The sequence below is a fragment of the Heptranchias perlo genome, chromosome 8, assembly GCF_035084215.1.
Source record: "Heptranchias perlo isolate sHepPer1 chromosome 8, sHepPer1.hap1, whole genome shotgun sequence".
Lineage (NCBI taxonomy): Eukaryota > Metazoa > Chordata > Chondrichthyes > Hexanchiformes > Hexanchidae > Heptranchias > Heptranchias perlo.
The window spans coordinates 68,865,333-68,892,723 of record NC_090332.1 but is presented as its reverse complement, the minus strand read 5'-3'; the positions used below and the strand labels follow the sequence as shown (position 1 = coordinate 68,892,723).

Genomic DNA, 27,391 nt, shown 5'->3' with positions numbered 1-27,391 from the left:
TTTTTTTTTACTCTTTACTTGAAACGATGCTAAAACCTAGATCTGTTTGTTGAAATCCTCTCAGAAGTATAATTTCAATACATGATTTTTATTTTTCAGGTTCAAGATGTAACAGCAGCTTTTATATCTATTGCAAGACTGTTTGCAAAGCAGTGCAGCCTGGGAAACTAAGGGTACGATGCAGCACGTGTCAGCAAGGAACATTAACTTTAACCAGGGTAAGATAATGGAGCAGCAATATTTTATTAGCATAAATGTGCACATCTAGCATTTTAACAATTTTATCTTTGATACTGTGGTGTCACACTCTACTTGAATTCTTGAGGGGTTTTTTCTACTCTAAAGAAATATTGTGAGCAGATGCACAAAAAATATGGAGTACATGATATGTAAACTTCCAAAGTATAATTTTATAGGACTCCCAACATGCTGCGCCATTCAGTAGTGTAAGATAGGTTCATGCCCACAATCTCTCACATATTGGGTTGCTGACCTCAGCCATGTCACCAATTCAGCTGGAAAAATTGCAGTTATCCCAACTAGAACTTTCGAGTTCACTGACTGTTTGTCAGAGAAGACCTGGATGAAGGACTACCCTTTCTGCTGCTAATCTATATGGGGATTGAGAAGAGGAAAGGGAGAAAAAATATTTTTAAAAGTTGGGATCTCACCCTTAACAATCAGGTAATATATTTTATAATTCTGCAAGCAGATTATGACTATGATGTAGTTATAGGATCAGAGATGGATTATGGACATGAAGGGGGTGAAATTGGATCTTGTTGCGCCTATTTTCTGGGTGGAAAATGGGTGCAAAGATGTCCAATTTAAGGGGCCAACCTCCCGCACCCAAACAGCAATGCAAAACTGTTCATTGCCATATTAGTTTGGGCACTGTAGAGATGTCCCTAGTGACCTCCTAAAACAGGTATTATGCTCCTTGAATATGCTAACAATGGGCCTATTGCCTGTTTTAGGATACAAACCAGAAGTTTGTTTGCCCTGAACACAGCAGGATCATGGCCTGCTGGGTTCAGGATTACCAGGTCTCCATGCGCCAGAACCAGTGGTCCTTTGTAAGTAATATATTTTACTGTTCGAGTATTTAATCAAAAAGTCTACAAGGTGGTTTATTCCAAAGTATAATGGCTTTATTAAGAAGTTATAATAAGTAACAAAAATGTTAAAGCACAAGAGTATAATTAAACACGCTAGTAAGATGAATACAACCTGACACAAAGTTGATCACTGTCCAAGACTTTGAAGTGCACTTTCCAAGGTCCTGATTAGTTCAACAGTCCAGCCTCACTACGAGTATGTTCTAATCAACACTAAAAAGCTCCCATCTTTTTATGTTTTAGAGACAACTAGCTCTGTATGGGCCTCCCATCAATCATCCTCTCTGTCCCGTGGGGCCGCTATCAGCTCTACTCCATTATACACGCAACATTTGGCTTTACCACCTCTCTCATGATTAGATACCTCCGAGTTATCAATAACTCTTACCTCTGCCTAAAGGATCTAGCACTACTACCAAAGTATGGATAACTTCTTTTACCCATGTTATGAACGGAAGCTGAGCATGACACCAGATGGTCATTCCTCAAAGAGACCCTCTCTTGCACAAGGTCACAAAAGCTTTATTTTGGATAGACAGAAAGCCTTTGTTCACAGGGAAAACTAGTGGACTAATTTGTCATGATCCTGCTGCTGGCCTCATTATGCATGTGCAGCATACATTGAATTGGGATCGTGCCCCAATTCAGAGTGATCCATTTTCCAGGCCGAGGGCTTTGCACTTTGGACTGAGATATTCAATCCCAATTTATGGCCTTTATTAAATTTTCAACAGTAGATGGTGGCCTTATGGGCAGAAAATGAAAGAATGTTAATGTTACTGAGAAATAAAGAGTTCATGACAACATATATATCCCTCCTTTGTTAATATGGTATTTGAATACATCCATCCCAAATTGGGCAGACCTATTCAGTGTTCACCATCACTTCCAGACCAAAATCTCAGCAATGGCGGAAAGCAGTGGAGCCTGTGGAATTGCTCCCTGTCCAATATCCTCACTGGACCGCCTAATACTACCCAAAAAGGGGCAGTAATTGGGAGAAAAATCCAGTCCTATGTTTGTAAAAAAGAAAAAAATAGAAGATCTCTCGTGGCATTGCTCTTGGTCAGGCAGAAATTGCACCATGCAAAGAGAGGTGGACATGAAAGGATTTGGAAGGATGTTTGAGAGAGGTGAGTTTTTTTTTCTGGTAAAAATTGAGCTAATCAATATCTGTATATGTAAAAGTGGATTTCCCATGGCCCATGATAAGTTACAAGAGTGTGACAAGGAAAGTGCTATAAGAAATAACTGTAGAACTCACAGGAAGTGGATGCTATATGCAAGACTTTTAATATATTCCTGGCAGAGCTCATATGCTGTTGCTCATGGTGAGTCAGAGTTTTACAATAATAGGGGTGTTTGTCTTTTTAAGAAGAAAAAAAGAAAAAACTTGCATTTATATAGCACCTTTTAGAACCCTCAGGATGTTCCAAAGTGCTTCACAGCCAATGAATTACTCTAGGATGTAGCCACTGTTATGTTGGAAATCGCAGCAGCCAATTTGCACAAGATTTCACAAACAGCAATGAGAGAAGAGACCAATTAATCCATTTTGACAGTATTAAAGGATAAATGTTAGCCAGAACGCTGGGAGAACTCCCCTGCTCTTCAAATACTATCATGGAACCTTTTACATTCACCTGAACAGGCAGATGGCGGGACCTTGGTTTAACGTCATATGCGAAAGGCAGCACCTCTTAAAATGCAGTATTCCATCAGTACTGCACTGAAACATCAGTATAGATTATGTGCTCAAAATTTTGTGGTGGGGCTTAAACCCATTACCGTCTGACTCAGAGGTGAGAGTGCTACCACTGAGCAAGGCTGACAACATAGAGCAAAGCATTAGGGCCTCTCATTTATGTTGATTGAAGAAGTCAAATTATATTTCTATTCTATGGTGTTCTGTGATTTTTACCAGTGCACTGAGGATTAAATTCCATAACTTCATTATAATGTGAACTCCATAGATAAATGGATTTTATTTTCTATATATATATATATATATATATATATATATATTGCTTTACCTATGTATTTAATTATTGTCCCTTACCATTTAAAAGCTGAAGACACACTGCCAGCTGCACTGGGGAGCATGGTTCTGGGCTGCAACTATTCACATTTCTATGGACACCACACTTTAGGAAGGATGGCAAGGCCTTAGAGAGATGGTACCAGGGATGAGGGACTTTAGTTTTGTGGAGAGACAAGAGAAGCTGGGATTGTTCTCCTCAGAGCAGAGAAGGTTAAGGGGAGATTTAATAACGGTGTTCAAATTATGAAGCGTTTTGATAGAGTAAATAAGGAGAATCTGTTTCCACTGGCCGGAGGGTCAGTAAGCAGAGGACACCGATTTAAGATAATTGGCAAAAGAATCAGGTTGCAGATGAGGGGAAATTTTTTTACGCAGCAAGTTATTATGATCTGGAATGCACTGACTAAAAGGGTGGTGGAAGCAGATGCAATATTAACTTTCAAAAGGGAATTGGATATATGCTTGAAAAGGAAAAGTTTGCAGGGCTGTGGGGAAAGAGTGGAACTAATTGGAAAGCTCTTTCCAAGAGCCGGCATAAGCAAGATGTGCTGAATGACCTCCTTCTGTGCCATTAGATTCTGTGATTCTATGTACACAGACCCAGGTGGCCATTTTCGAACCTCACAACTCAATAACGCTTGAGCAGGCTGTGCTTCCCTCATGAGGTTATAAACTGGGTTGTGCCACTGCTTTTTCCGGACTGGCAGCCCAGTTCTACCAGTGGCATCGCAATGCAGTAAAATTCACAATGGCACTGAACTTCTGGTCCGTTTCAGGCAACAGTGGGAGACATTAGCAACATCAGCTAATCGGCTGTCCACTGATGCATCGAACAAGGAACCGATGAATTGTTTCTGCAAGCACCACCTTTCCTTCACATCTTATGAATTAGCTTGTGAGGGCTGTCAGATTTTACGGAGTGCTTTGATTTCCCCAGGTGCAAGGTGCAATCAACTATACCTCAACACCATATGCGCCCCTTTCGAGAATTCTATAAACTTTTTTAACAGAAAAAGAATGTGCAGCTGGTACGTGGTGAGAAGCACCTCATTATCCCAGTGAATGCTCACGATTCAGGGAGGTACCTCGATTCTTTTATTTTAAGACAGTCTACAACCCCACCAGGTAAAAGGCAGGTGTCTGGATGGCTGATCAGTGATCGAGGCTACCCTCGATGACATTGGTTTGAATCCCAAGCACCCCTGCTTAGCACTGGTCCGTGGAGCTTGTGTAGCGACCAGGATTGTCATTGAATAGACATAGAGGCCTGTTGCAGATGCTGCATGGATACCACTGAACCTACCATGTCCCTTGCACTCTTGGAACACCCATTCCTCTTCCTCCAACTACCTGGGTATGGTGGACGAGCAATAAATGAGGGAAATAAGGGAGACCTATATTTAATTGAAGGGGCTTAGCTTACCAAGGAGATTGCGACTTAGGTGTTCAAACTGATCCACAAAGACGTACAGGGAAAGTCAACCATCTGCAATGAACAACTAGTCGCAGTCTCCTCAATTTTGATGCGACAGCGATATTTCAGACGCCCACAATCAATCAATTTGCCTTTTGTTCAACTGATGCTTTTTTCCCCCACACAATAAAAGAATGACAGGCTGTCAGATATAGTGAAAGTAAATTAATTTTTTTATTAATTTATCATTTTTCATGGTGTATATGTTTTGCTGGTGAGTTTATCCCTCGTGTATCGTGATCGTCTCTGTGTTGGTTCCCCATTTGCTCTTCCACTCCCCTAAATGAAGAAGAAGCATCAAACACGCAATTTGGTGGAGTCCAGCACGTGAGTGCAAAAGACAAGGCTGAAGCATTTGCAACCATCTTCAGCCAGAAGTGCTGAATGGATGATACATCTCGGCCTTTTCCCGATATCCCCACCATCACAGAACACCACAACATCCCGGCTGTAGTGCTGAAGACTTGAGCTCCAGAACTAGCCGCGCCTCTAGCCAAACTGTTCCAGTACAGCTACAACACTGGCATCTACCTGACAATATGGAAAATTGCCCAGGTATGTCCTGTCCACAAAAAGCAGGACAAATCCAATCCAGCCAATTATCGTCCCATCAGTCTACTCTCAATCATCAGCAAAGTGTTGGAAGATGTCGTCAACAGTGCTATCAAGCAGCACTTACTCACCAATAACCTGCTCACCGATGCTCAGTTTGGGTTCCGCCAGGACCACTCGGCTCCATACCTTGTTATAACCTTAGTCCAATCATGGACAAAAGAGCTGAATTCCAGAGGTGAGGTAAGAGTGACAGCCCTTGACATCAAGGCAGCATTTGACCGAGTGTGGCACCAAGGAACCCGAATAAAATTGAAGTCAATGGGAATCGGGGGGAAAACTCTCCAGTGGCTGGAGTCATACCTAGAACAAAGGAAGATGGTAGTGGTTGTTGGAGGCCAATCATCTCAGCCCCAGGACATTGCTGCAGGAGTTCCTCAGGGCAGTGTCCTAGGCCCAACCACCTTCAGCTGCTTCATCAATGACCTTCCCTCCATCATAAGGTCAGAAATGGGGATGTTCGCTGACGATTGCACAGTGTTCAGTTCCATTCGCAACCCCTCAAATAATGAAGCAGTCCGTGCCTGCATGCAGCAAGACTTGGACAACATCCAGGCTTGGGCTGATAAGTGGCAAGTAACATTCATGCCAGACAAGTGCCAGACAATGACCATCTCCAACAAGAGAGAATCTAACCACCTCCCCTTGACATTCAACGGCATTACCATCACCGAATCCCCCACCATCAACATCCTGGGGGTCACCATTGACCAGAAACTTAACTGGTCCAGCCACATAAATACTGTGACTGCAAGAGCAGGTCAGAGGCTGGGTATTCTGCGGTGAATGACCCACCTCCTGACTCCCTAAATCCTTTCCACCATCTACAAGACACAAGTCAGGAGTGTGATGGAATACTCTCCACTTGCCCGGATGAGTGCAGCTCCAACAACACCCAAGAAACCAGACACCATCCAGGACAAAGCAGCCCGCTTGATTGGCACCCCATCCACCACCCTAAACATTCACTCCCTTCACCACAGCCGCACCATGGCTGCAGTGTGTGCCATCCACAGGATGCACTGCAGCAACTCGCAAGGCTTCTTCGACAGCACCTCCCAAACCTGTGACCTCTACCACCTAGAAGGACAAAGCCAGCAGGCACATGGGAACAACACCACCTGCAGGTTCCCCTCCAAGTCACACACCATCCCGACTTGGAAATATATCGCCGTTCCTTCATCGTCGCTGGGTCAAAATCCTGGAACACCCTACCTAACAGCACTGTGGGAGAACCTTCACCACACGGACTGCAGCGGTTCAAGAAGGTGGCTCACCACCACCTTCTCAATGACAATTAGTGATGGGCAATAAATGCTGGCCTTGCCCACATTCCACGAACGAATAACAAAAAAAAAAATTCCTAAGAATATGCTCTGGGAATTTCTTCGGGAGTTCTCCAGATCAGTCGGTGTAACTTCGGCAGAAGATCAGCGGAAATCCCTGACACACGTGTAAACGGGGTTTCCACTGATCTTCCGCCGAAGTTACAATAGCCGATCAGGACAACCCCCAAGGAAATTCCCAGCGATGATATTGTTTGCTTTAACAAAGGAATAGCGGCCAATTATGATGCACCTATAGTGATGACCTTCCAGTGGCAGTTCAATACCATCAGTTAGCCCTGCAAAATTGACTGCAGGAACTGCCTTAGCGAGCACTGAATCTGCAGCAACTCCTACAATGCATAGCACCTACACTGAAGCAGATCTTTTTTTTTTATTCGTTCACTGGATGTGGGCGTCGCTGGCGAGGCCAGCATGTATTGCCCTCGAGAAGGTGGTGGTGAGCCGCCTTCTTGAACCGCTGCAGTCCGTGTGGTGACGGTTCTCCCACAGTGCTGTCAGGAAGGGAGTTCCAGGATTTTGACCCAGCGACGATGAAGAAACGGCGATATATTTCCAAGTCGGGATGGTGTGCGATTTGGAGGGGAACGTGCAGGTGGTGTTGTTCCCATGTGCCTGCTGCTCTTGTCCTTCTAGATGGTAGAGGTCGCGGGTTTGGGAGGTGCTGTCGAAGAAGTCTTGGCGAGTTGCTGCAGTGCATCCTGTGGATGGTACACACTGCAGCCACACTGCGCCGGTGGTGAAGGGAGTGAATGTTTAGGGTGGTGGATGGGGTGCCAATCAAGTGGGCTGCTTTATCTTGGATGGTGTCGAGCTTCTTGAGTGTTGTTGGAGCTGCACTCATCCAAGCAAGTGGAGAGTATTCCATCACACTCCTGACTTGTGCCTTGTAGATGGTGGAAAGGCTTTGGGGAGTCAGGAGGTGAGTCACTCGCCGCAGAATACCCAGCCTCTGACCTGCTCTTGTAGCCACAGTATTTATAAGGATGGTCCAGTTAAGTTTCTGGTCAATGGTGACCCCCAGGATGTTGATGGTGGGGGATTTGGCGATGGTAATGCCGTTGAATGTCAAGGGGAGGTCGTTAGACTCTCTCTTGTTGGAGATGGTCATTGCCTGGCACTTATCTGGTGCGAATGTTACTTGCCACTTATGAGCCCAAGCCTGGATGTTGTCCAGGTCTTGCTGTATGCGGGCTCGGACTGCTTCATTATTTGAGGGGTTGCGAATGGAACTGAACACTGTGCAGTCATCAGCGAACATCCCCATTTCTGACCTTATGATGGAGGGAAGGTCATTGATGAAGCAGCTGAAGATGGTTGGGCCTAGGACACTGCCCTGAGGAACTCCTGCAGCAATGTCCTGGGGCTGAGATGATTGGCCTCCAACAACCACTACCATCTTCCTTTGTGCTAGGTATGACTCCAGCCACTGGAGAGTTTTCCCCCTGATTCCCATTGACTTCAATTTTACTAGGGCTCCTTGGTGCCACACTTGGTCAAATGCTGCCTTGATGTCAAGGGCAGTCACTCTCACCTCACCTCTGGAATTCAGCTCTTTTGTCCACGTTTGGACAAAGGCTGTAATGAGGTCTGGAGCCGAGTGGTCCTGGCGAAACCCAAACTGAGCATCGGTGAACAGGTTATTGGTGAGTACGTGCCGCTTGATAGCACTGTCGACGACACCTTCCATCACTTTGCTGATGATTGAGAGTCGACTGATGGGGCGGTAATTGGCCGGATTGGATTTGTCCTGCTTTTTGTGGACAGGACATACCTGGGCAATTTTCCACATTGTCAGGTAGATGCCAGTGCTGTCGCCGCAGTGGAACAGTTTGGCTAGAGGCGCAGCTAGTTCTGGAGCACAAGTCTTCAGCACTACAGCTGGGATGTTGTCGGGGCCCATAGCCTTTGCTGTATCCAGTGCACTCAGCCGTTTCTTGATATCACGTGGAGTGAATCGAATTGGCCGAAGACTGGCTTCCGTGATGGTGGGGATATCGGGAGGAGGCCGAGATGAATCATCCACCCGGCACTTCTGGCTGAAGATGGTTGCAAACGCTTCAGCCTTGTCTTTTGCACTCACGTGCTGGACTCCGCCGTCATTGAGGATGGGGATGTTTGCAGAGCCTTCTCCTCCCGTTAGTTGTTTAATTGTCCACCACCATTCTTTGAGAGTTGGCCACAGATACAAGTAATGTGCCTAGTTCTTTGGCTATGCGGTCAACCACCAGTGTCATTCGTTGATTTAGGAAAGCACTTAGGAGTAGAACACATGGACAATCAACATAGAAAAGTTCATACCTGCAAAATATATATAACACCACAAGCACTGCAACGCTTCATAAATGTAATTCTTTTTTAATATGTTTTATAAGCTCCGATTCTCTCTTTGTGCAGAAAAAAAGTGTGATGTCCATGAGACAAAAAAAGTGGTTGGCTCTTGAGATGTCCCCTATGGATATATCTGGAAGTCTCCACCATGATCGACCTGCCAATGACTGATATACCTGTGCTGTCCAACTATTCACATCTGCGGCTGCAATGGCAGATGTGAATAGTTGGACAGAATTTTCCCTTTCACTAAATTCACTAACACCAGGCCTGACCTGGAATTTTGATTTGACTTACACCTGAGGAATATTGCACAAGTTCCTTATTGATGATCTGATCGAGGTCTGAAGAAGGAAAAAAAAATTTTTTTTTGCCTTTTTGCTAATATTAAATAATCTACTTTTGAAGGGATTGGAGTGGTCAGAGACATCGTAAACATGGTCAAGTAATTCATTGTTGCTTTCTGCCAACATTGCATTGCTTTTTTCCTCACACTAAACACTAGCTAAAATTATTGAATGCAGGAGTTTCAGCCCCGTTTGGTTTTGATTCTGCCAGTGTTTTCCAAAGTGAAAACTATCTTTTTTTAATTCATTCTTGGAGGGTAGCAAATGTAACCCCGCTACTCAAGAAAGGAGGGAGGGAGAAAAACGGGAACTATAGGCCAGTTAGCCTGACATCAATAGTAGGGAAAATGCTTGAATCTATTATTAAGGACGTAGTAGTAGGGCACTTAGAAAATCATAATATGATTAGGCAGAGTCAACATGGTTTTATGAAAGGGAAATCGTGTTTGACAAATCTATTAGAGCTTTTTGAGGGTGTAACTGGCCGGGTAGATAAGAGGGAACCAGTGGATGTCGTATATTTGGATTTTCAAAAGGCATTCGATAAGGTGCCACACAAGAGGTTGTTACACAAGAATAGTGCTCATGGGATTGGCGGTAATATATTAGCATGGATTGAGGATTGGTTAACGGACAGAAAACAGAGAATAGGAATAAACGAGTATTTTCGAATTGGCAGGTTGTAACTTGTGGGGTGCCGCCAGGATCAGTGCTTGGGCCTCAATATATATCAATGACATGGATGAGGGGATCGAGTGTAATGTATCCGGTGCGAACTAGATGGGCCGAATGGCTTGCTTCTATGCTGTAACCTTTCTATAATTTCTATGATCCAAGTTTGCTGACGATACAAAACCTTGTGAGAAAGTAAGCTGTGAGGAAGGTGCAAAGAGGCTGCAAAGGGATATAGACAGGTTAAGTGAGTGAGTGAGAAGGTGGCAGATGGAGTAGAATGTGGGGAAATGTGAAATTATCCGCTTTGGTAGGAAGAATAGAAAAGCAGAATTTTTTTTAAAAGGTGAGAGATAAGGAAATGTTGGTATTCAGAGGGATTTGGGGTCCTTGTACACGAATTGCAAGGGGGTTGGAGTATAAGAGTAAGAAGTTCTTGCTTCAATTATATAGGGCTCTGGTGCGACCACATCTGGAGTACTGTGTACAGTTTTGGTCTCCTTATACTTGCCTTAGAGAGGGTGCAACGAAGGTTCACTAGATTGATTCCTGGGATGAAAGGGTTGTCCTTTGAGGATAGATTGAGTAGAATGGGCCTATATTCTGTGGAATTTCAAAGAATGAGAGGTGATCTCATTGAAACATATACAATTCTTAGAAGGCTTGATAGGGTAGATGCTGGGAGGCCGTTTCCCCTGCTTGGAGAGTCTAGAACTAGGGGACATCATCTCAAGATAAGGGGTTAGCCATTTAGGACCAGGATGGGGAATATTTTCTTCACTCAGAGATCCTCAGTCGTTGAATATATTCATGACTGAGATCGATAGATTTTTGGACACTAAGGGAATCAAGGGATATGGTTATAGGGCGGGAAAGTGGAGTTGATGTAGAAGATCAGCCATGATCTTACTAAATGGAAGAGCAGGCTTGAGGGGCCATATGACCTACTTCTGCTCCTATTTCTTATGTTATGATATGGGCATCGCTAGCAAGGCCAACATTCATTGCCCATCCCTAGTTGCCTTGAGAAGATGGTGATGGGCCTTCTTGAATCACTGCAGTCCTTGTGGTGAAGGTAATCCCACAGTGCTGTTAGGTAGGGTGTTGCAGGATTTTGACTCAGCAATGATGAAGGAATCCCAACATATGTCCATGTTAGGATAGTGTGTGACTTAGAGGGGAACTTGGAGATGATCGTGTTCCTATGCATCCGCTGCCCTTGTCCTTCTAGGTGGTAGAGATCGCGGATTTGGGAGGCGCTGTTGAAGAAGACTTGGCGTGTTGCTGCAGTGCATCCTGTGGATAGTATGCACTGCATCCATGGTGCGCTGGTGGTGGAGGGAGTGGATGATTAGTGTGGTGGATGGCTAATCAAGCCGACTGCTTGGTCCTGAATGGTGTTGAGCTACTTGAGTGTTGTTGCAGTGTTCTAAAAATGGTTTTAACACGTCATTACATGATTTCAAGACTGAGGACTCATTGAGGAAAGAGATTACTTCACTGGGGCCTTGGTTTTGTAATGCATCCTGTGCAATCTGCATGCAGTGTGCTTGCCTCACGGTACAAAAGGTGAGACATCAGGTGCATTTATTTCCTAAAAGGAGAAAAATAGTTTTGTCAAAATAAGCACACAGTGGCAGCTCCAGGAGTGAGTGTTATGGAGGGGAAATGTCAGGTTGTGGCATGGTGACAAACTTGTTTTATCTAAAACCTCGAACGCCAATCTGTCAATGTCAGTAAACATGGACGCTGATGTAGTGTGGAAGGCTAAGACAGAAATGATACAATGTTATAAAATACATGGTGCAGGACCTTTCATTTTTGTACCTTTTGAGTGCAGCTACCTTGTTTGTGCGTACATGTTGTGTGGTTGAAGGGGAGGGTTAAATTCCTTCAGGCTTTCTGCTTTAATTTGTTTCCTAGCGATGCGTGATAGGAGTGAACATGGCTAGGAGATTTAAAGTAACTGCAATCCATAATTAATACAGAAATTCTATCACCTACAATCTAATTTTTTTAAGTTAAATTTAGATTTTCAAAATTAATTTCAAGCAGAGTAGACTCCCCCCTGCTGCTCACTAGAACTATTGTTTTAAGTCTTTTCAGATTAAGGATGACTACTGCTGCATGTTCCTCTTATCTATCACCTGACTCTATTCCACAGAGCTATCCATGGGCAGTGACTGACAGGAAAGGCTTCATATGGCATCTGTCACCCTCGCTGATCTGAGGGGAGGGGGACCCACTGAGTCAACTAAACAAAAGCAATTTTTTTTTAAAGTGTCCTTTGGAGTACTGTGGATATATTATACTCTCCTTTTAAATAAAATTCTGTAAAGTGTACCATTTGTTTAAAGCTTAACTAGAAGTGGTACTGTGAGTTAAAAGCATGTCAAAATCATTCCCAAGCCACTTTACCCTGTTAAAAGCAGATGTTTCACAGCAATTTGGTGCACCTGCTCGTATGGTTCCGAGAAAGTGGAGATTCAGGCTCCATCTGTTTACCCCAATGGGCATTAGTTGGCTTTAATAACTTTGAATTCCTTGTTCAGCACCATGAAATGAAAATCCATAATAACTTCAACTTTGTTTTTTAAAACAAGCTGCCTCCACTTTATACAAATTCCTAGGGAGTGCCACAAGACAGTGCCACAGTTATTTACTTGGTAAGTGGACAATTAAGAATTCTCTTTAAGGAGCGGATGCGAATATAATGGCTGTTCAGTGGGTTTGCAAAGTTCGGCTTTGACAGGCGCATTCGCACTCTACTTGGTCCATCTGAAATAATGGTTTGCTTTGTATCCGACAAACCCCTGTTGCGGGGGGTCAATATTTACAGTGGGTGGTATGTTTTTCTCACTGGCCTTGCAGTAGTTTTACCTTGTGATAATATTGTCTTCCAGATAAAATGATTTCCCAGCTGGCATTAAATGATGTCAGAATAGGTTCATCAGAACCAGAATGTTAGAATAACCAACCCATGAGAAACTTCTTTACCCAAAGAGTGGTTAGAATGTGGAACTTGCTACCACATGGAGTAATTGAGTCGAATAGCATAGATATATTTAAGGAGAAGCTAAATAAGTACATGAGGGAGAAAGGAATGGAAGGTTATGCTGTTGGGGTTGGATGAAGTAGGGTGGGAGGAGCAGGCTCATGTGCAGCATAAACACCGGCACAGATCAGTTGGGCCGAATGGCCTGTTTCTGTGCTGTAAAGTCTATGTAATGAATTACCAACAATTGGTTACTCGTAACATGCAAGCTTTTTGTTTTAAAAGAAAAGCCATGGCTGGACTCTTGTCCTTAAAGGTTCGAAGCTCTAACAAAGGGTTAAATCTAAAAATAATATTTGTTACATTGAGTGAAACTTTAAGCTATTTTGAACATCCGCCTTTCACAGTTAGGCTCAGTTGGTAAAATTGATTGAGGGAGTTTGAATTTTAAGTCTATGCCCAGAAAGTGGGGCAATATTTTCGTCGGCACATTCAGCATTCAGCTGGCTGAATAAGTTACTGATATATTGTCAACTTGGGGTTTTTTTGCTTTTAATATTGAATAAGCCCCTATTGGCCCCAATCTCAGCATATTCTGCTTGTGATCAACAGATGAGGTGTTGTGGTCTGTAGTTTGAATGTTTGGTTGCACTACTACTGCTGACAGTACAAGCTTGAGCCCTGAGCCAAACTAATTTGACAGAGTAATCTGTTTTGGAGTACAGATCCATGCCAGTGTGTGACATAGTAATCTACGTCAGAATCCAGAGCCGAACCACTGTGTCAAGTGATAGCCAGCCTAATGGTCTATAATCAACCAAACGTATGATAAGGGGGTATATTTTCCTCCATTCGCAAAAAAAAAACAGAAATCTGCTCTGTTGTTACACCAACTTAGTCTAACATTAGCAAATTAACGTGAACCATTTCTCAATCCAGAGCTAAAATCAGTATGCGACATAGTGATCTTCACAGTCAAGAATCAAAGCATTGTGATAAATACTGTATTTAGTATACAAAAAAGGATAGATTTTATTGCAAATTCAGACACATCCAATGTCCATTTGGAATATTCAACCATTCCCAATTCCTGAATGTACCTCAAACATCATCTAATCCAAACTGATTTACAGCTGTTTGCTCACATTGGAGAAGCTAAAGTGCATTTCCACAAAGTGGTGCCAAAACTCATCGTTATAAATTCACCGTAGATACCCACTTACACAATATCAAAACCCAGGAATGTAACAATGGAACCCTCTTGTGTTGTGACTTGAACTGGATAGTCATTTCTTTTGCATGTATATTTCTGCAATTTTTCTAATGGTAGACTGAAGAGATTCAGTTATTAAAGTTTACTTAAATCATACATAATGCCCTGCATCCAGCCAGCATGTCAGAAAATTCTGTGATTTTCTGATACGCCCCAGTGGGACGCCGCTGGCAGTGCAGGGGCCTTGCAAAATTCATCCTATATAGAAATATCTCGCAAGAAAGATAGTGATAATTGAATGGGCAGACTGGATAGATCAATCGGTCATCTTCTGCCCAAAATATGTGACTGTTACTGTATATTCATTCACGTCATTCCACTTTATAACATTGGGGAAACTGAGATTACAGTCCCAGAACATGTGGCATTTGTGTTTTGTTGCGTTTTTTTTTATTCGTTCGTGGGATGCGGGCGTCGCTGGCAAGGCCAGCATTTATTGCCCATCCCTAATTGCCATTGAGAAGGTGGTGGTGAGCCGCCTTCTTGAACCGCTGCAGTCCGTGTGGTGAAGGTTCTCCCACAGTGCTGTTAGGAAGGGAGTTCCAGGATTTTGACCCAGCGACGATGAAGGAACGGCGATATATTTCCAAGTCGGGATGGTGTGCGACTTGGAGGGGAACGTGCAGGTGGTGTTGTTCCTATGTACCTGCTGCTCTTGTCCTTCTAGGTGGTAGAGGTCGTGGGTTTGGGAGGTGCTGTCGAAGAAGCCTTGGCGAGTTGCTGCAGTGCATCCTGTGGATGACACACACTGCAGCCACTGTGCACCAGTGGTGAAGGGAGTGAATGTTTAGGGTGGTGGATGGGGTGCCAGTCAAGCGAGCTGCTTTGTCCTGGATGGTGTCGAGCTTCTTGAGTGTTGTTGGAGCTGCACTCATCCAGGCAAGTGGAGAATATTCCATCACACTCCTGACTTGTGCCTTGTAGATGGTGGAAAGGCTTTGGGGAGTCAGGAGGTGAGTCACTCGCCGCAGAATACCCAGCCTCTGACCTGCTCTTGTAGCCACAGTATTTATATGGCTGGTCCAGTTAAGTTTCTGGTCAATGGTGACCCCCAGGATGTTGATGGTGGGGGATTCGGCGATGGTAAAGCCATTGAATGTCAAGGGGAGGTGGCGAGACTCTCTCTTGGTCATTGCCTGGCGCGAATGTTACTTGCCATTTATCAGCCCAAGCCTGGATGTTGTCCAGGTCTTGCTGCATGCGGGCACGGACTGCTTCATTATCTGAGGGGTTGCGAATGGAACTAAACACTGTGCAATCATCAGCGAACATCCCCATTTCTGACCTTATGATGGAGGGAAGGTCATTGATGAAGCAACTGAAGATGGTTGGGCCTACGACACTGCCCTGAGGAACTCCTGCAGCAATGTCCTGGGGCTGAGATGATTGGCCTCCAACAACCACTACCATCTTCCTTTGTGCTAGGTATGACTCCAGCCACTGGAGAGTTTTCCCCCTGTTTCCCATTGACTTCAATTTTACTCGGGCTTCTTGGTGCCACACTCGGTCAAATGCTGCCTTGATGTCAAGGGCGGTCACTCTCACCTCACCTCTGGAATTCAGCTCTTTTGTCCATGTTTGGACTAAGGCTGTAATGAGGTCTGGAGCTGAGCGGTCCTGGCGGAACCCAAACTGAGCATCGGTGAGCAGGTTATTGGTGAGTAAGTGCCGCTTGATAGCACTGTCGACGACATCTTCCATCACTTTGCTGATGATCGAGAGTAGACTGATGGGGTGGTAATTGGTCGGATTAGATTTGTCCTGCATTGCCTGGTAGATGCCAGTGTTGTAGCTGCACTGGAAAAGCTTGGCTAGAGGCGCAGCTAGTTCTGGAGCACAAGTCTGCAGCACTACAGCCGGGATATTGTCGGGACCCATAGACTTTGCTGTATCCAGTGCACTCAGCCGGTTCACGTGGAGTGAATCGAATTGGCTGAAGACTGGCTTCTGTGATGGTGGGGATATCGGGAGGAGGCCGAGATGGATCATCCACTCGGCACTTCAGGCTGAAGATGGTTGCAAATGCTTCAGCCTTGTCTTTTGCACTGACGTGCTGGACTCCGCCATCATTGAGGATGGGGATGTTTGCAGAGCCTCCTCCCGTTAGTTGTTCACCACCATTCACAACTGGATGCGGCAGGACTGCAGAGCTTTGATCTGATCCATTGGTTGTGGAATCGCTTAGCTCTGTGTACAGCATGTTGCTTCTGCTGTTTAGTATGCATGTAGTCCTGAGTTGTAGCTTCACCAGGTTGGCCCCTCATTTTTAGGTAGGCCCGGTGCTGCTCCTGGCATGCTCATCTACACTCCTCATTGAATCAGGGTTGATCCCTGTCTTGTTGGTCATGGTAGAATGAGGAATATGCCAGGCCATGAGGTTACAGATTGTGCTGGAATACAATTCTGCTGCCTGCTGATGGCCCACAGCGCCTCATGGATGCCCAGTTTTGAGTTGCTCGATCTGTTCTGAATCTATCCCATTAAGCACGGTGATAGTGCCATGCAACACATTGGATGGTGTCCTCATCTCCATGAGGACTGTGTGGTGGTCACTCTTACCAATACAGTCATGGACAGATGCATCTGCGACACGTGGATTGGTGAGGGTGGTAATCAGCAGGAAGTTTCCTTGCCGATGTTTGGCCTGATGCCATGAGATTTCATGGGGTCCAGAGTCAATGTTGAGGACTCCCAGGGCTGCTCCCTCCTGACTGTATATCACTGTACCGCCACCTCTGGTGGGTCTGTCCTGCAGGTGGGACAGGACATACCCAGAGATGGTGATGGAAGAGTCTGGAACGTTGGCTGAAAGGTATGATTCTGTGAGTATGGCTATGTCAGGCTGTTGCTTGACTAGTCTGTGGGACAGTTCTCCCAATTGTCATGTTCAGTGGTCCATCCGGTTTTATTCTTGTGACTTTTTTTTAAAGTGAGATTTTACAACTATGTGGCTTGCTACGCCATTTCAGAGGGCAATTAAGAATCAACCACATTACTGTGGGTCTGGAGTCACACATAGGCTGGACCGGGTAAGGACGGCAGGTTTCCTTCCTCTAAAGGGCATTCGTGAACCAGATGGGTTTTTACGACAATCCGGTAGTTTCATGGCCACCATTACTGATACTAGTATTTTTATTCCAGATTTTATTTAATTAATTGAGTTTAAATTCCCTAGTTGCCGTGGCGGGATTTGAATTCATGATTCCGGATTATTAGTCCAGTAACATAACCACTATGCTACCGTACATGGGACTATGTGAGGTATTGTACTTTGACGGTGATGTGTTTCATGTAGACCAAGGCAAGTATGCAAATTCTGAATTTAAGCTGGCGACATTGTTTCCTGTCGTCCTCATATTTGTATGTATTTGTTCATTTATTTTTACATAGTGACAATTCCATAGAGAAATGATAACACTTATATTATATTCCAGTGAGGACCACTAGCTCATTCAAGTTCAATTTGCCAGCCATGTGTAGGTTATTTATCAGGAGGCAACATTAGCCAGATTTTTAATAAAAGAACAAGGACAAAAACTAGACTAAAATGAAATGAAGGGAAAATCACAAAATAAAAAAGTTTATTGATCCACTGGAAGGTGGCAAAATGAAAATGTGGGGAAATTGGAAGCTGTGGAAATGTTGCACAACAGATGAGTGGGGATCAAAGGACCTACACAAGATTGGGAGATATCCTGTGGCCAAAGGATTTCGGAACATAGAGACAGGAATATACCATTCAGCCCCTCGAGCCTGTTCCGCCATCCATTTAGATCATGGCTGATTTGTATCAAATAGCATTTTGACTTCTGGTATTGACGTGAGCTGTAAGGTTTGCATCACATTGTGTCTGAAGTTGTCACTCATCAGTCATTACCCATGGAACACGAGGTGCATAATAGCTATAGAGAGTGATCAGCAAGCATTTGAGTCCTTTCACTCTTACCTCTCACTCTAGAGTGTCCAAGCTTTTCATCTTTGTGGACCTGAGGTGCAAACCACGGAGCATTGAGAGTCACAAAGAAAACATAAATCATTGTTCCCATTAATTTGCATATATCTCATGCTGCGGCTACTAACAGATTTAGGTTTTCTGGGGCTTCGCAGGTTGGATGTAGGTCATGGCCTATATTTTGGACATTCCTGCACTGGAGTACAAGCCATTAAAATCATTGTACAATTAGCGACTGAGAGCTAGTGTTATTAGGACACAGCAATACGAAAGCAAAGATTAGGGCTAAATGTTTTTTCCGTCCATTAATTTTGACACTATGCTTGCTCTTCAAATGACCAATGATTCAGGACTGGACGATTTGAGATTTAGCTGCCCTAACTACACTTTTGTTGAAAGAAGAACTTAGATATGCAATGTGAAAAAACAAACAAGAACATATAGCTTTTGATTTAAAAATAACCCAAAAAGGCATTCCTCCTTTAAGTACTGCTTCTTTAGAACAAGTGTTGCGTTGTGTGTGATGAAACTAATTCCAGCACTTGTCTTCACTGATGAAGTCACAGAGTTGAAGCAGAACCTGATTATTGGTGGATGTGTGACGCAGCACAGGAGAAAAAGCATTAAAAGCACTGAAATATAAAGAGATAAAAGAATCTGGGATTACTACGCTCATTTTGTCCCCAATGACTTTTTGAAAGACCGAGTAATTCACATGAAACGTGGATGAAATATCTCACCTCCTGTCACCCTTCTATGGTGCATGTGTGGAGTTATCTGACTAAAATGTTATCATGCTAGGGATTTTAGCCATAGCTTTGATTAAAAGTCTGTATATTCTACTTAAATGGCCTTTTTTCCTATCCCCCATTTCTTTTGCTCCAGCTGGATAGGTAGGCCTGGGACTATGTACTTCTCCACATTTGACAACTGTGCAGCTCTGTAATCAGCCAGTGATATGGGAGATTTGAGCAAAGCAAGCTGGTCTGTACCAGTTTTTGTTCCCCCTCAAGACAAGAAGCTTGGCCTTTGCATTGTACTCAATCAGGCATTACAATCAAGGACCAAAGAAGCTCACCAAAGCAGCCCTCGGACAAGAGCGCCTGACCTTCTGGATGGGATTTTAGTGCTGCTATTCGTCTGGACTACCAGGTTGCTTCAAATTCTGGTCACTATTATTTGTCAGAGTTTTATCATGAGTTTCACAGCATGGAAGGAATCTAATGGAAAAGGGCAAGACCACCTAATAAAATGCATTGTAACTGCCCAAGGCTGGAGGCTGGCATTTCCCAGTTAATTCAAAGACGAGGATGTCCCAAATGCAGGTCAAGTATCAGAGTACAGAGGCACACATGTGAACCTTGTCCGAAATGTTGACTGCTCTTTACCAAAGCATTCAAAATAGCAGCTAGAGCTTAACTGGGGGTGTAGAAACAGTGCTGGTTACAATTATCAATGTCAGCAATTCTTACCAGCTCTGAACAAACATTATGGGGGGAGTTTTAACCTCTTCACAAAGGGTGGGAGAAGGTCGGGGTTGGGGGGCGAAGGGGGTTAAGTTGTCAAAAATCTGAAACCCAACCCCAACTGGCCGCAAACACTCCTACGTCTGATTTTACCGCAGCGGGTTTGGGGGCGGCTGAGTAGCCCGCTCTGGAGAGGCCGGTCAGTGATTTTTAATATTTAAATGAGGCTGCATTCCTCAGATTTTGGCAGCCATTTAAATTTAACGGCTGCGGGCCAGGTTTTCCAGGGCTCGGGATTGGTCGACTCTCCCCCGCGATCTTAAGATTTGGGCGCGAAAACGTAAGACAAGAGGGCCCCGATCTTGGCCCATTTACATTAATGGACGGTACCTGTACTGATCAGTTCCATAACTGCTTTCCATTGTTCCGAATGTTCCTTAATGGGTCACCTTAGTCCTGGGATTACTTCTGCTCGAACTTTGATTGTGTGGGCTGGCAACGTTGATGGCTTGCCTCAGGGCATGAATGCAACTGTGCTTGCCTCACTGCATTGTTCAAAGAGCCTTGTCTGCTCTTGTGGAAAGGTGTTTGCAGATGTGTTAAACACGGAGCCTGCCAAGCTGTCAGAGAATCCAATTTCAAATGCTGCAGGCCTTTGGCCATGTGTCTGACCGCAGCCATTTTGAAAGGCCCTGGATTTTTTTAAAACACAGTCACACCAGGGTTTCTTTAATAACTCCAATAAATCTTTGGGGGGGGGGGGGGGGGAACGACATGTGAAATTTTGCGAATCCCTTAACCCTGGAATCGGCCGGCCCCCCCACGAACTCTCCTCCCCTCTCGCTCCTATGAAACATAATTAAAGGCAACTGTCACCTATGCATTTTTACTCTTCCGGTTAAACTTCCTTTAACTCGGTATTAGTGGGGACCCCCTTCAGAACTCTGTTGGCAATGGAGGGGTCTGCACCTGCTTTTTTCTCCCACCAGACTCCTGGCCACTGGAGCCTGCTCTGCCAGTTTTTCATACTTCCCTTTCAACTACCTATTGCCCTATGGCTGATCACGCACTTTGTCTTGTATATGTCTTTTGGTTATTTCATTGCTCTTATTCTGCTTCCTGCGGATATCACTTCTGCCATTTAATCATTTCCTTTTCTCCACCTAAGTACTTTACAGGTCGTTCAATGTGTGGTTGATGTATTTTTCTTCCTTCCCCCTCTGTTTAATCCCTTGGCCTGCTAGACTATTAAACATTGTGCATTTAAAGTCAGTCTGGCTTGCAGCGAGTCACAGTTACAGGAGTGGTGTTTGGTGCCAAGCATAATCAAATTATCTGAGTAAAAACCCAAAAACACACAGGGAAGGAGAGCAGTAGCATTGGGTAGTAAAGTGAACGCCTTGAGAAGGAGAGCAGCAGCATTGGGTAGAGAAATGGAGGAGGGGAGTAGCAGTATTCAATAAAGAAATATGTGCCTTGGGAAGGATAGCATCAGCAGTAAGTAAAAAGAAAGACTCACATTTATATAGTGTCTTCCACGACCTCAGGACCTCCTAAAGTGCTTTACAGCCGATGAAGTACTTTTGAAGTGTCGTCACTGTTGTAATGTAGGAAACGTAGCAGCCAATTTGCACAGAAAAAGGTCCCACAAACAGCAATGTGATAATTACCAGATCATTTTTTTTAGGTGCTGGTTGAGGGATAAATATTGGCCAGGACACCAGGGAGAACTTTTTTGCGTTCTTCGAAATAGTGCTCTGCGATCTTTTACATCCACCTGAGGGCTAACTGGGTTTAACGTCTTAACTGAAAGATGGCACCTCCAACAGTGCAGCACTCCCTCAGTACTGCACTGGAGTGTCAGCCTCGACTTCGTGCTTAAGTCCACTCTGACTCCGAGGCAAGAGTACTACCAACTGAACCAAAAGTAGCAAAACAGTCTGTAATAGTTAGTGAATAAAAGGGTTAAGCGTTAAGATACACGCAGAAAATGATGGAAACTCAGCATCTGTGGAGAGAACAGACAAGTTAATCAGCTGATCCAGCTATTTAAGAGTAGACTATGGGGGTAATTTTAACCCCCAAGACCAAGTGGATTGGGGGCAAGTGGGCAGTGAAAATAGTAAGTTTTCAGAGCTGGACCGCATCCCGGCTCCAACGCACCCGCTTCCAGATTTGACCCAGGCACGTTTGGATGCACACACGCGCTCAGACACTCTTACGTTCTGTCAGCTCCGATATTTAAAGGGCCAATTTAGGTAGTTCAAACACAGAATCAAATTTAACTTATACTGAACGTGTCTCCCGTGGCTTCTGAAACCAGCCATAGAAACGGAGGCAAGTTGCAGCCGACCCTCAAACCAGTGATTGACACATCTCAATAAAAGGTGAGGTTTTGCAGCTGGGCACTCAGTTCTCTCAGACAAACCTTTGGCTGTGAGTTCTTTGTGTTCAGACTGAGATTTCTTTGTTGAGACTGAGAATTCTTCTGTTCAGACAAAGTTATCTACATTTAGGACCCCCTCAGACTGACAAGATCAGGACAGGGGTGGTGGGGGCGATGTCACAAAAGGGACAAGACAGCAATGGTGGTGAGAATTATAACATTTAATGTGGCATGAACATTAAAGCGCTCCCTGCACTGTACCCATAACCTTGCCACCATGCTCCTGCTGCTCAGCTCCTCTGCCACCTCCAGCCACGCCTTCTTGATGGCAGAAGCAGGCCACTTCCTCTGGTCAGCTGGATATAGCATCTCTCTCCTGCTCCTGGCACTAGCCAGTAGCAACTGAAGAGAGGAGTCACTAAAACGGGGTGCTGCCTTACACCTGTGATGCTGCATCAATGAAGATTCCGCCTTTCTCCTTCAAAATCCATGGTTGCAATGGCCCTGTAAATACTCCAGTTCACAACACTTCATTTGGGTGTGCAGTACGCCCGCTGCGCAGCTTGGAGATGCGAAACTCGGAAGTAACATTAAGGGCCTTCAATGTAGTCACGATCGCTCGAGCTGATGCGCAGAAAATTTCTCCGGGTTTCCCACGTGACTGTTCACCCACCTGCTGACTTCGCGCCGCAATGTTAAAATCATGTCCTATAGATCTCTGCAAATTCAATAAAAATCTTGAGAATTAAATACAAAAGAGTAACTGTGATTTTGACCAGTTATTGAGGTCTTTTGGAAATAAAACACAAGCACATAAGAGGTAAATGCCAACTTTGGTGGAAGGAAAGGACTTGCATTTATACAGCCCCTTTTATGACCTCAGGGCGTCCCAAAGCATTTTACAGCCAATTTAGCTAAATAATTAAATATGGGTCAAGCGTCAGGCAGCCAAGTTCACAGCTGGCGGGGCACGGGGCGGGCGGAGGGGAGAATCAAAATTATCTAAAGTTCAGAGTTCAGCCAAGGGCCAGGATCCAGCAGGAAGCCTTCTCACCCCATTTTCCTTCATTTTCCACTAATATACCACACGATTTCTGGCCCGATTTCACATGGTGTAGTGGAGGAAAATTCTACACTGCACTTTTTAAGTTTTAATTTCCTTGAAGCGATCCCACCAAATGTAATTTCTCTTAAAGAAAGAGTCAATTGCTTCAGATTTTATTTTAACTCTATTGCATTATTATTCTTAACAAGCGGGATAAGATAGATTTCTTGTCAGGAGCTGCTTTTGATCATACACTGCCTATATAATATTTATTAAGGTATTTGATGCAGATATTAAACAAAGATTAAACATGTTTCATAAATGAGAAAGCCTTGTATTATATATTATAGCAATATATGGGTAATCATTCAAATAATTGAAGCAGTAAAGATTTATGTTTTTGAGATTCACCAAAAGAGAACAGTACTAAATTCTACTCTGATTGCATTAGATTTATTTTTGAATCTCTTCTTATCATTTTCTCTTTTTGCTACAGTAATTCGCTGATCTATTTAATCAAAATGTCAGATTTTGTTCTATATTTGGAGCTAATGAATTTGAAAAGTATTTCTAAAAGTATTAAGCGACATTTTACTCAAATGAAAGAATAAATATTGATTCAAATAACTGTAACAATGATGTCAGATTTCATGTATACAAATGAATTAATAAAACAATCAGATATAAAGTTCAGCTGGACAAACAGCTTCCCAGAAATCAACTACTAATTATTTCTCGATAAGCCTAGAGCGATCATGGTATAATCATTGGTCCTTTTGTTTAAGTGAGGATATGAAATATTTTGGTATTCTTACTGATAGAATCTGCTTCTGCTGACAAAATAGGCTGATAAATTTAAACCATAGGGTAGAAATTGGTATGCATTGCACCCGCTTTTCAAGCTCACATATTTAGCAGTGGGACGGTCTGCGCCCAATCTGTGCAGGCAATGATTCTACTGCTAAATTCATGTGACTTTTTTTTAGGTGTCCCAGTATTCAGGGTGATGACATTGAGGCACTGAATGTTGGTTGCCAGGTAACAGAATGTGCATATTCTGTTCCTTGAAGGTGTGTCAAGAATGGGCCCAGCAGTCTGTGCTCCACATTTCAGACCACCAAATCGTTGCTCGTGATTGGTCAGGAATGATGTAATGTTTTGAAGATTTTGTTTAAGAAGTTCTAGTTGAAGAATTTTCCACGATTCTAACACCAGAAAACACTGTGGAATCAATTCTGGGACTTCCTTTTCAGAGTGCAATGAAAAAGATTACCATCATGGAGGATTTTAAACTGAAAGTTTTTAGTTGTACAGCACTGAAGAAAATGCCCATATTTACCATCTGTTTCCTTAGACTTTAAATTCAAAATTACTTAGGAGCTGAGGTTCTTTTATGTGAAATTTTTAATACTATGACTATTTAATTAAAATAAAACTCCTGATCACAATTCAGGGGTAATTCTGAAAACGTGCATGCATGTGTCAGATGAAGACAGAATTAGAATTGACTGTCTTGACAGCTTAGTGAAAAGGCTGCTGATCTTCCGTGCCTGGACTCAAAACATGAATAGATTTGAGTAAGATACTGAAGGAGCTGTTGGTGCCGATGGAACTGTCTCATAGCATGAGCCTCTGTCTTTAGGACAGGAGGGGTAAATGAGAACTGGACGAGGAAAAAAAAACTCAGTTGTTGCTCCTTTTAATGGTTTACTTGAACACACATGCAGGACTGAGACTGTTTGCTGATCGTACTACTACATTTAGCTCCATTCAGAACAACTCCTCCGATAATGGAGCAACTCATGCCAGCCTACAGCAGGACCTCGACAACAACCATTCTTGGGCTAACAAGTGGCAAGTAACATTTGTGAGCAGTATTACAGCAACCCCCACTTTCATGCGCTAAGCGGAATTTCGGCTCCCTGCTTTGGCCATTGTCCCCTTGTCACATTGACTGCGATTGCACCTTCCCCCCCAGTGGGGCACTGCAGCACTGTAATTACAATGGGGCAAATTTACATGGGTAGGTTCCATTACAAATGTGGACAAAGGAATTTAAAATAGAAATATAAAAATAAGGACAGAATGTATTGACTATTATTGGGACTGAATTATGTGCCCAGCTGCAACAGTTCCTCCACCTGAAGACTACATTTGATCTTGAGTCCCCGTGTGTGTATTATATTTGTGTGTGCGCGCATATATACGATACAGTGAAATCTGTAAATTACAGACACCTTAGGGACCGGCATCAGCTGTTTTTTTGCTCGTGTCCTTATTTTCAAAATGGTCATTGTACTTTACTGTAAAAATTTTCCCAACAATCATGAAGAGCCAGCTGAGATGATGATCAGCACCTAATCAGCTGCAACGATGCTAAGAATGCCCCTCCCACACACCAGTGTCAGCTCTGTTCACTTAATAGTTTTGAAGCCTAAATTCCAGTTTCATTTCAAAATGCTCTCACTTGGAGCAGAGTGTAACTCCAGTAATGAACTGCGTTTCTCATTTCTATCAGCATTAGGACAGTCACAGGACAAAAAAAGTGGGAATTGTGATGACAGGTTGTGCCAGTATATTGAAGCTTCCAAAGGCAAGTCTTAGAACAGATTGGTTTTGTGAAAGAAACTGCTTTTGGCAAATAAGGAGTTCTTTACTCAGCATCCATAGCGGCAGAGAAACTGCTCTATCCCTGGGATAGAACTGTGCAAACATTCAATCCCAGAGAGAGAGGGGTTTTTCTGCTGCTATGCATACTGGATAAAGAGCTCCACAAAAGCCGTTTTTATCACAAAACCTGCTGCCACCTCGTGCTGACCTGCAAACACTGACCTCACGAAAGTGACAGGCCCAAGAGAATTTGGGGGCAGAAAGGAAGCAAGCTGCAAGGGGAAGCACCAGTGATCCCGACTCAGTGAAAGTTCCAGATACAGCAGCTTTGCAACAGCCTGTGTCCCTGTTTTAAGTTGTAAAAGGGCTTGGTGCATTGAAGGCTGTCTGTCATTTGTAATTTGCGAGTGTCTGCAGTTTCAGTGTGCCCCGTGTATATTTTACCATGTAAGTTATTTGGGTCTCTCAATAAGTGTCCATTTTTTGCAGGTGTCCGTTTGTTGGGAGTGTCCATTTATACAGGTTTCACAAAAAATCAATATCAGTTTCCTCTGGCATTGCACGTGGAAAGTCAAGAGTCAAGACCAAGTGCAGTATTCAGGTCAGGCAGGATTAGAGGACATGAACTGGATTTAGATGGGGGAGAGGGAGGGGAGGGTGGAGGAGACAGATAGAAAAATTAAGAGGATTGAGGGGACGTAGGGAGTGGAAGATTTGGAGGAGGCACAGGATCTGGAGAGGGGGGAGAACAGAAGGGGAGGGGAAGAAAAAGGCATAGAGATTGGATAATTGGTGGGGGGGGGGGGAATGGGACAGTTTCTTAGGGTTAATTTTGATCTTCTCTGGAGAAAGGAGGCATTTAGCCAGGGACAATTTCTCTGCTCATTGGGGAGGGAGCAGTAGAGTCGAACATGGTCCATTTCACTTTCTAGTGTAGGGGTAAACATTGGGTCTGCTAGGTGAGGTGTAGTGTGGCCTGAATTGATTTGTTGCCTTGCACAGTGAGGAGCAGGCAAAGGTCAAAATACTGCTCATGGGGAGTGCAGTGAGATTGAGAAAGATGAGGTAGGATGAGGCACCACTGTCACAGTTACAAAGGATTTCATTTGTGACTTTGATTAGGACCATTTCAGTGCTGTCGGGGTGCAGAACTTGATTGGAGAGATTCAGACATGCAATTGTGGGAATTTGGGCATGGATTTGGGAGGCAATATATTTAAGGACTTAGAGAGGAAAGGTAGGTTGGAAATCAGGCAATAGTTAGCAAGGATAGAGGGGTTGAGGTTGGGTTATTTGAGGAGAGGAGTGATGGTGGTTTTGAAGGGGAGGGGAACAGTACCTGAGGAGAGGGAATCATGTACAATATCAGCTAGCATGGGCTAGGAAGGGAGGCTGGGTGGGAATGCGGTCAAGGGAGCAGAGACGGATCTCATGGACAAATTGAGCTCACAGAGGGCACATAGAGAGATGGGAGAGAAATTAGAGAAAGGCACTGGTTCTGGGCTAGGGCAAGGGGAGCCTGGGGGAGGTATGGCTTGGTGGGCTAGGGGAAGGGAGGGAAGCGGAGCTGAATGGATAGACTCAATCTTAGTGACAAAGATATCCGTGAGCTCCTTGCACTTGTTGGAAGTCATGATGCAGTGAGCAGGGGAGAGGGCCTTAAGGAAATGGTTGGGAGTGGAGGAAGGAAGTTGGGGGATTTTCGTTGCTATCCAGGAGGATT

At 44.0% G+C, this 27,391-nt stretch overlaps 1 protein-coding gene across 1 annotated transcript in view; it reads left to right on the top strand.

Annotated features, from left to right (window-relative positions):
- prkn (parkin RBR E3 ubiquitin protein ligase) overlaps positions 1 to 27,391 on the top strand; it is a 1,016,703-nt gene that overhangs the window by 447,128 nt on the left and 542,184 nt on the right. Inside the window, exon 4 of the mRNA XM_067989235.1 lies at positions 100 to 218. Coding sequence (XP_067845336.1) covers positions 100 to 218 — 119 coding nt within the window. The remainder of the gene's footprint in view (positions 1 to 99; positions 219 to 27,391) is intronic.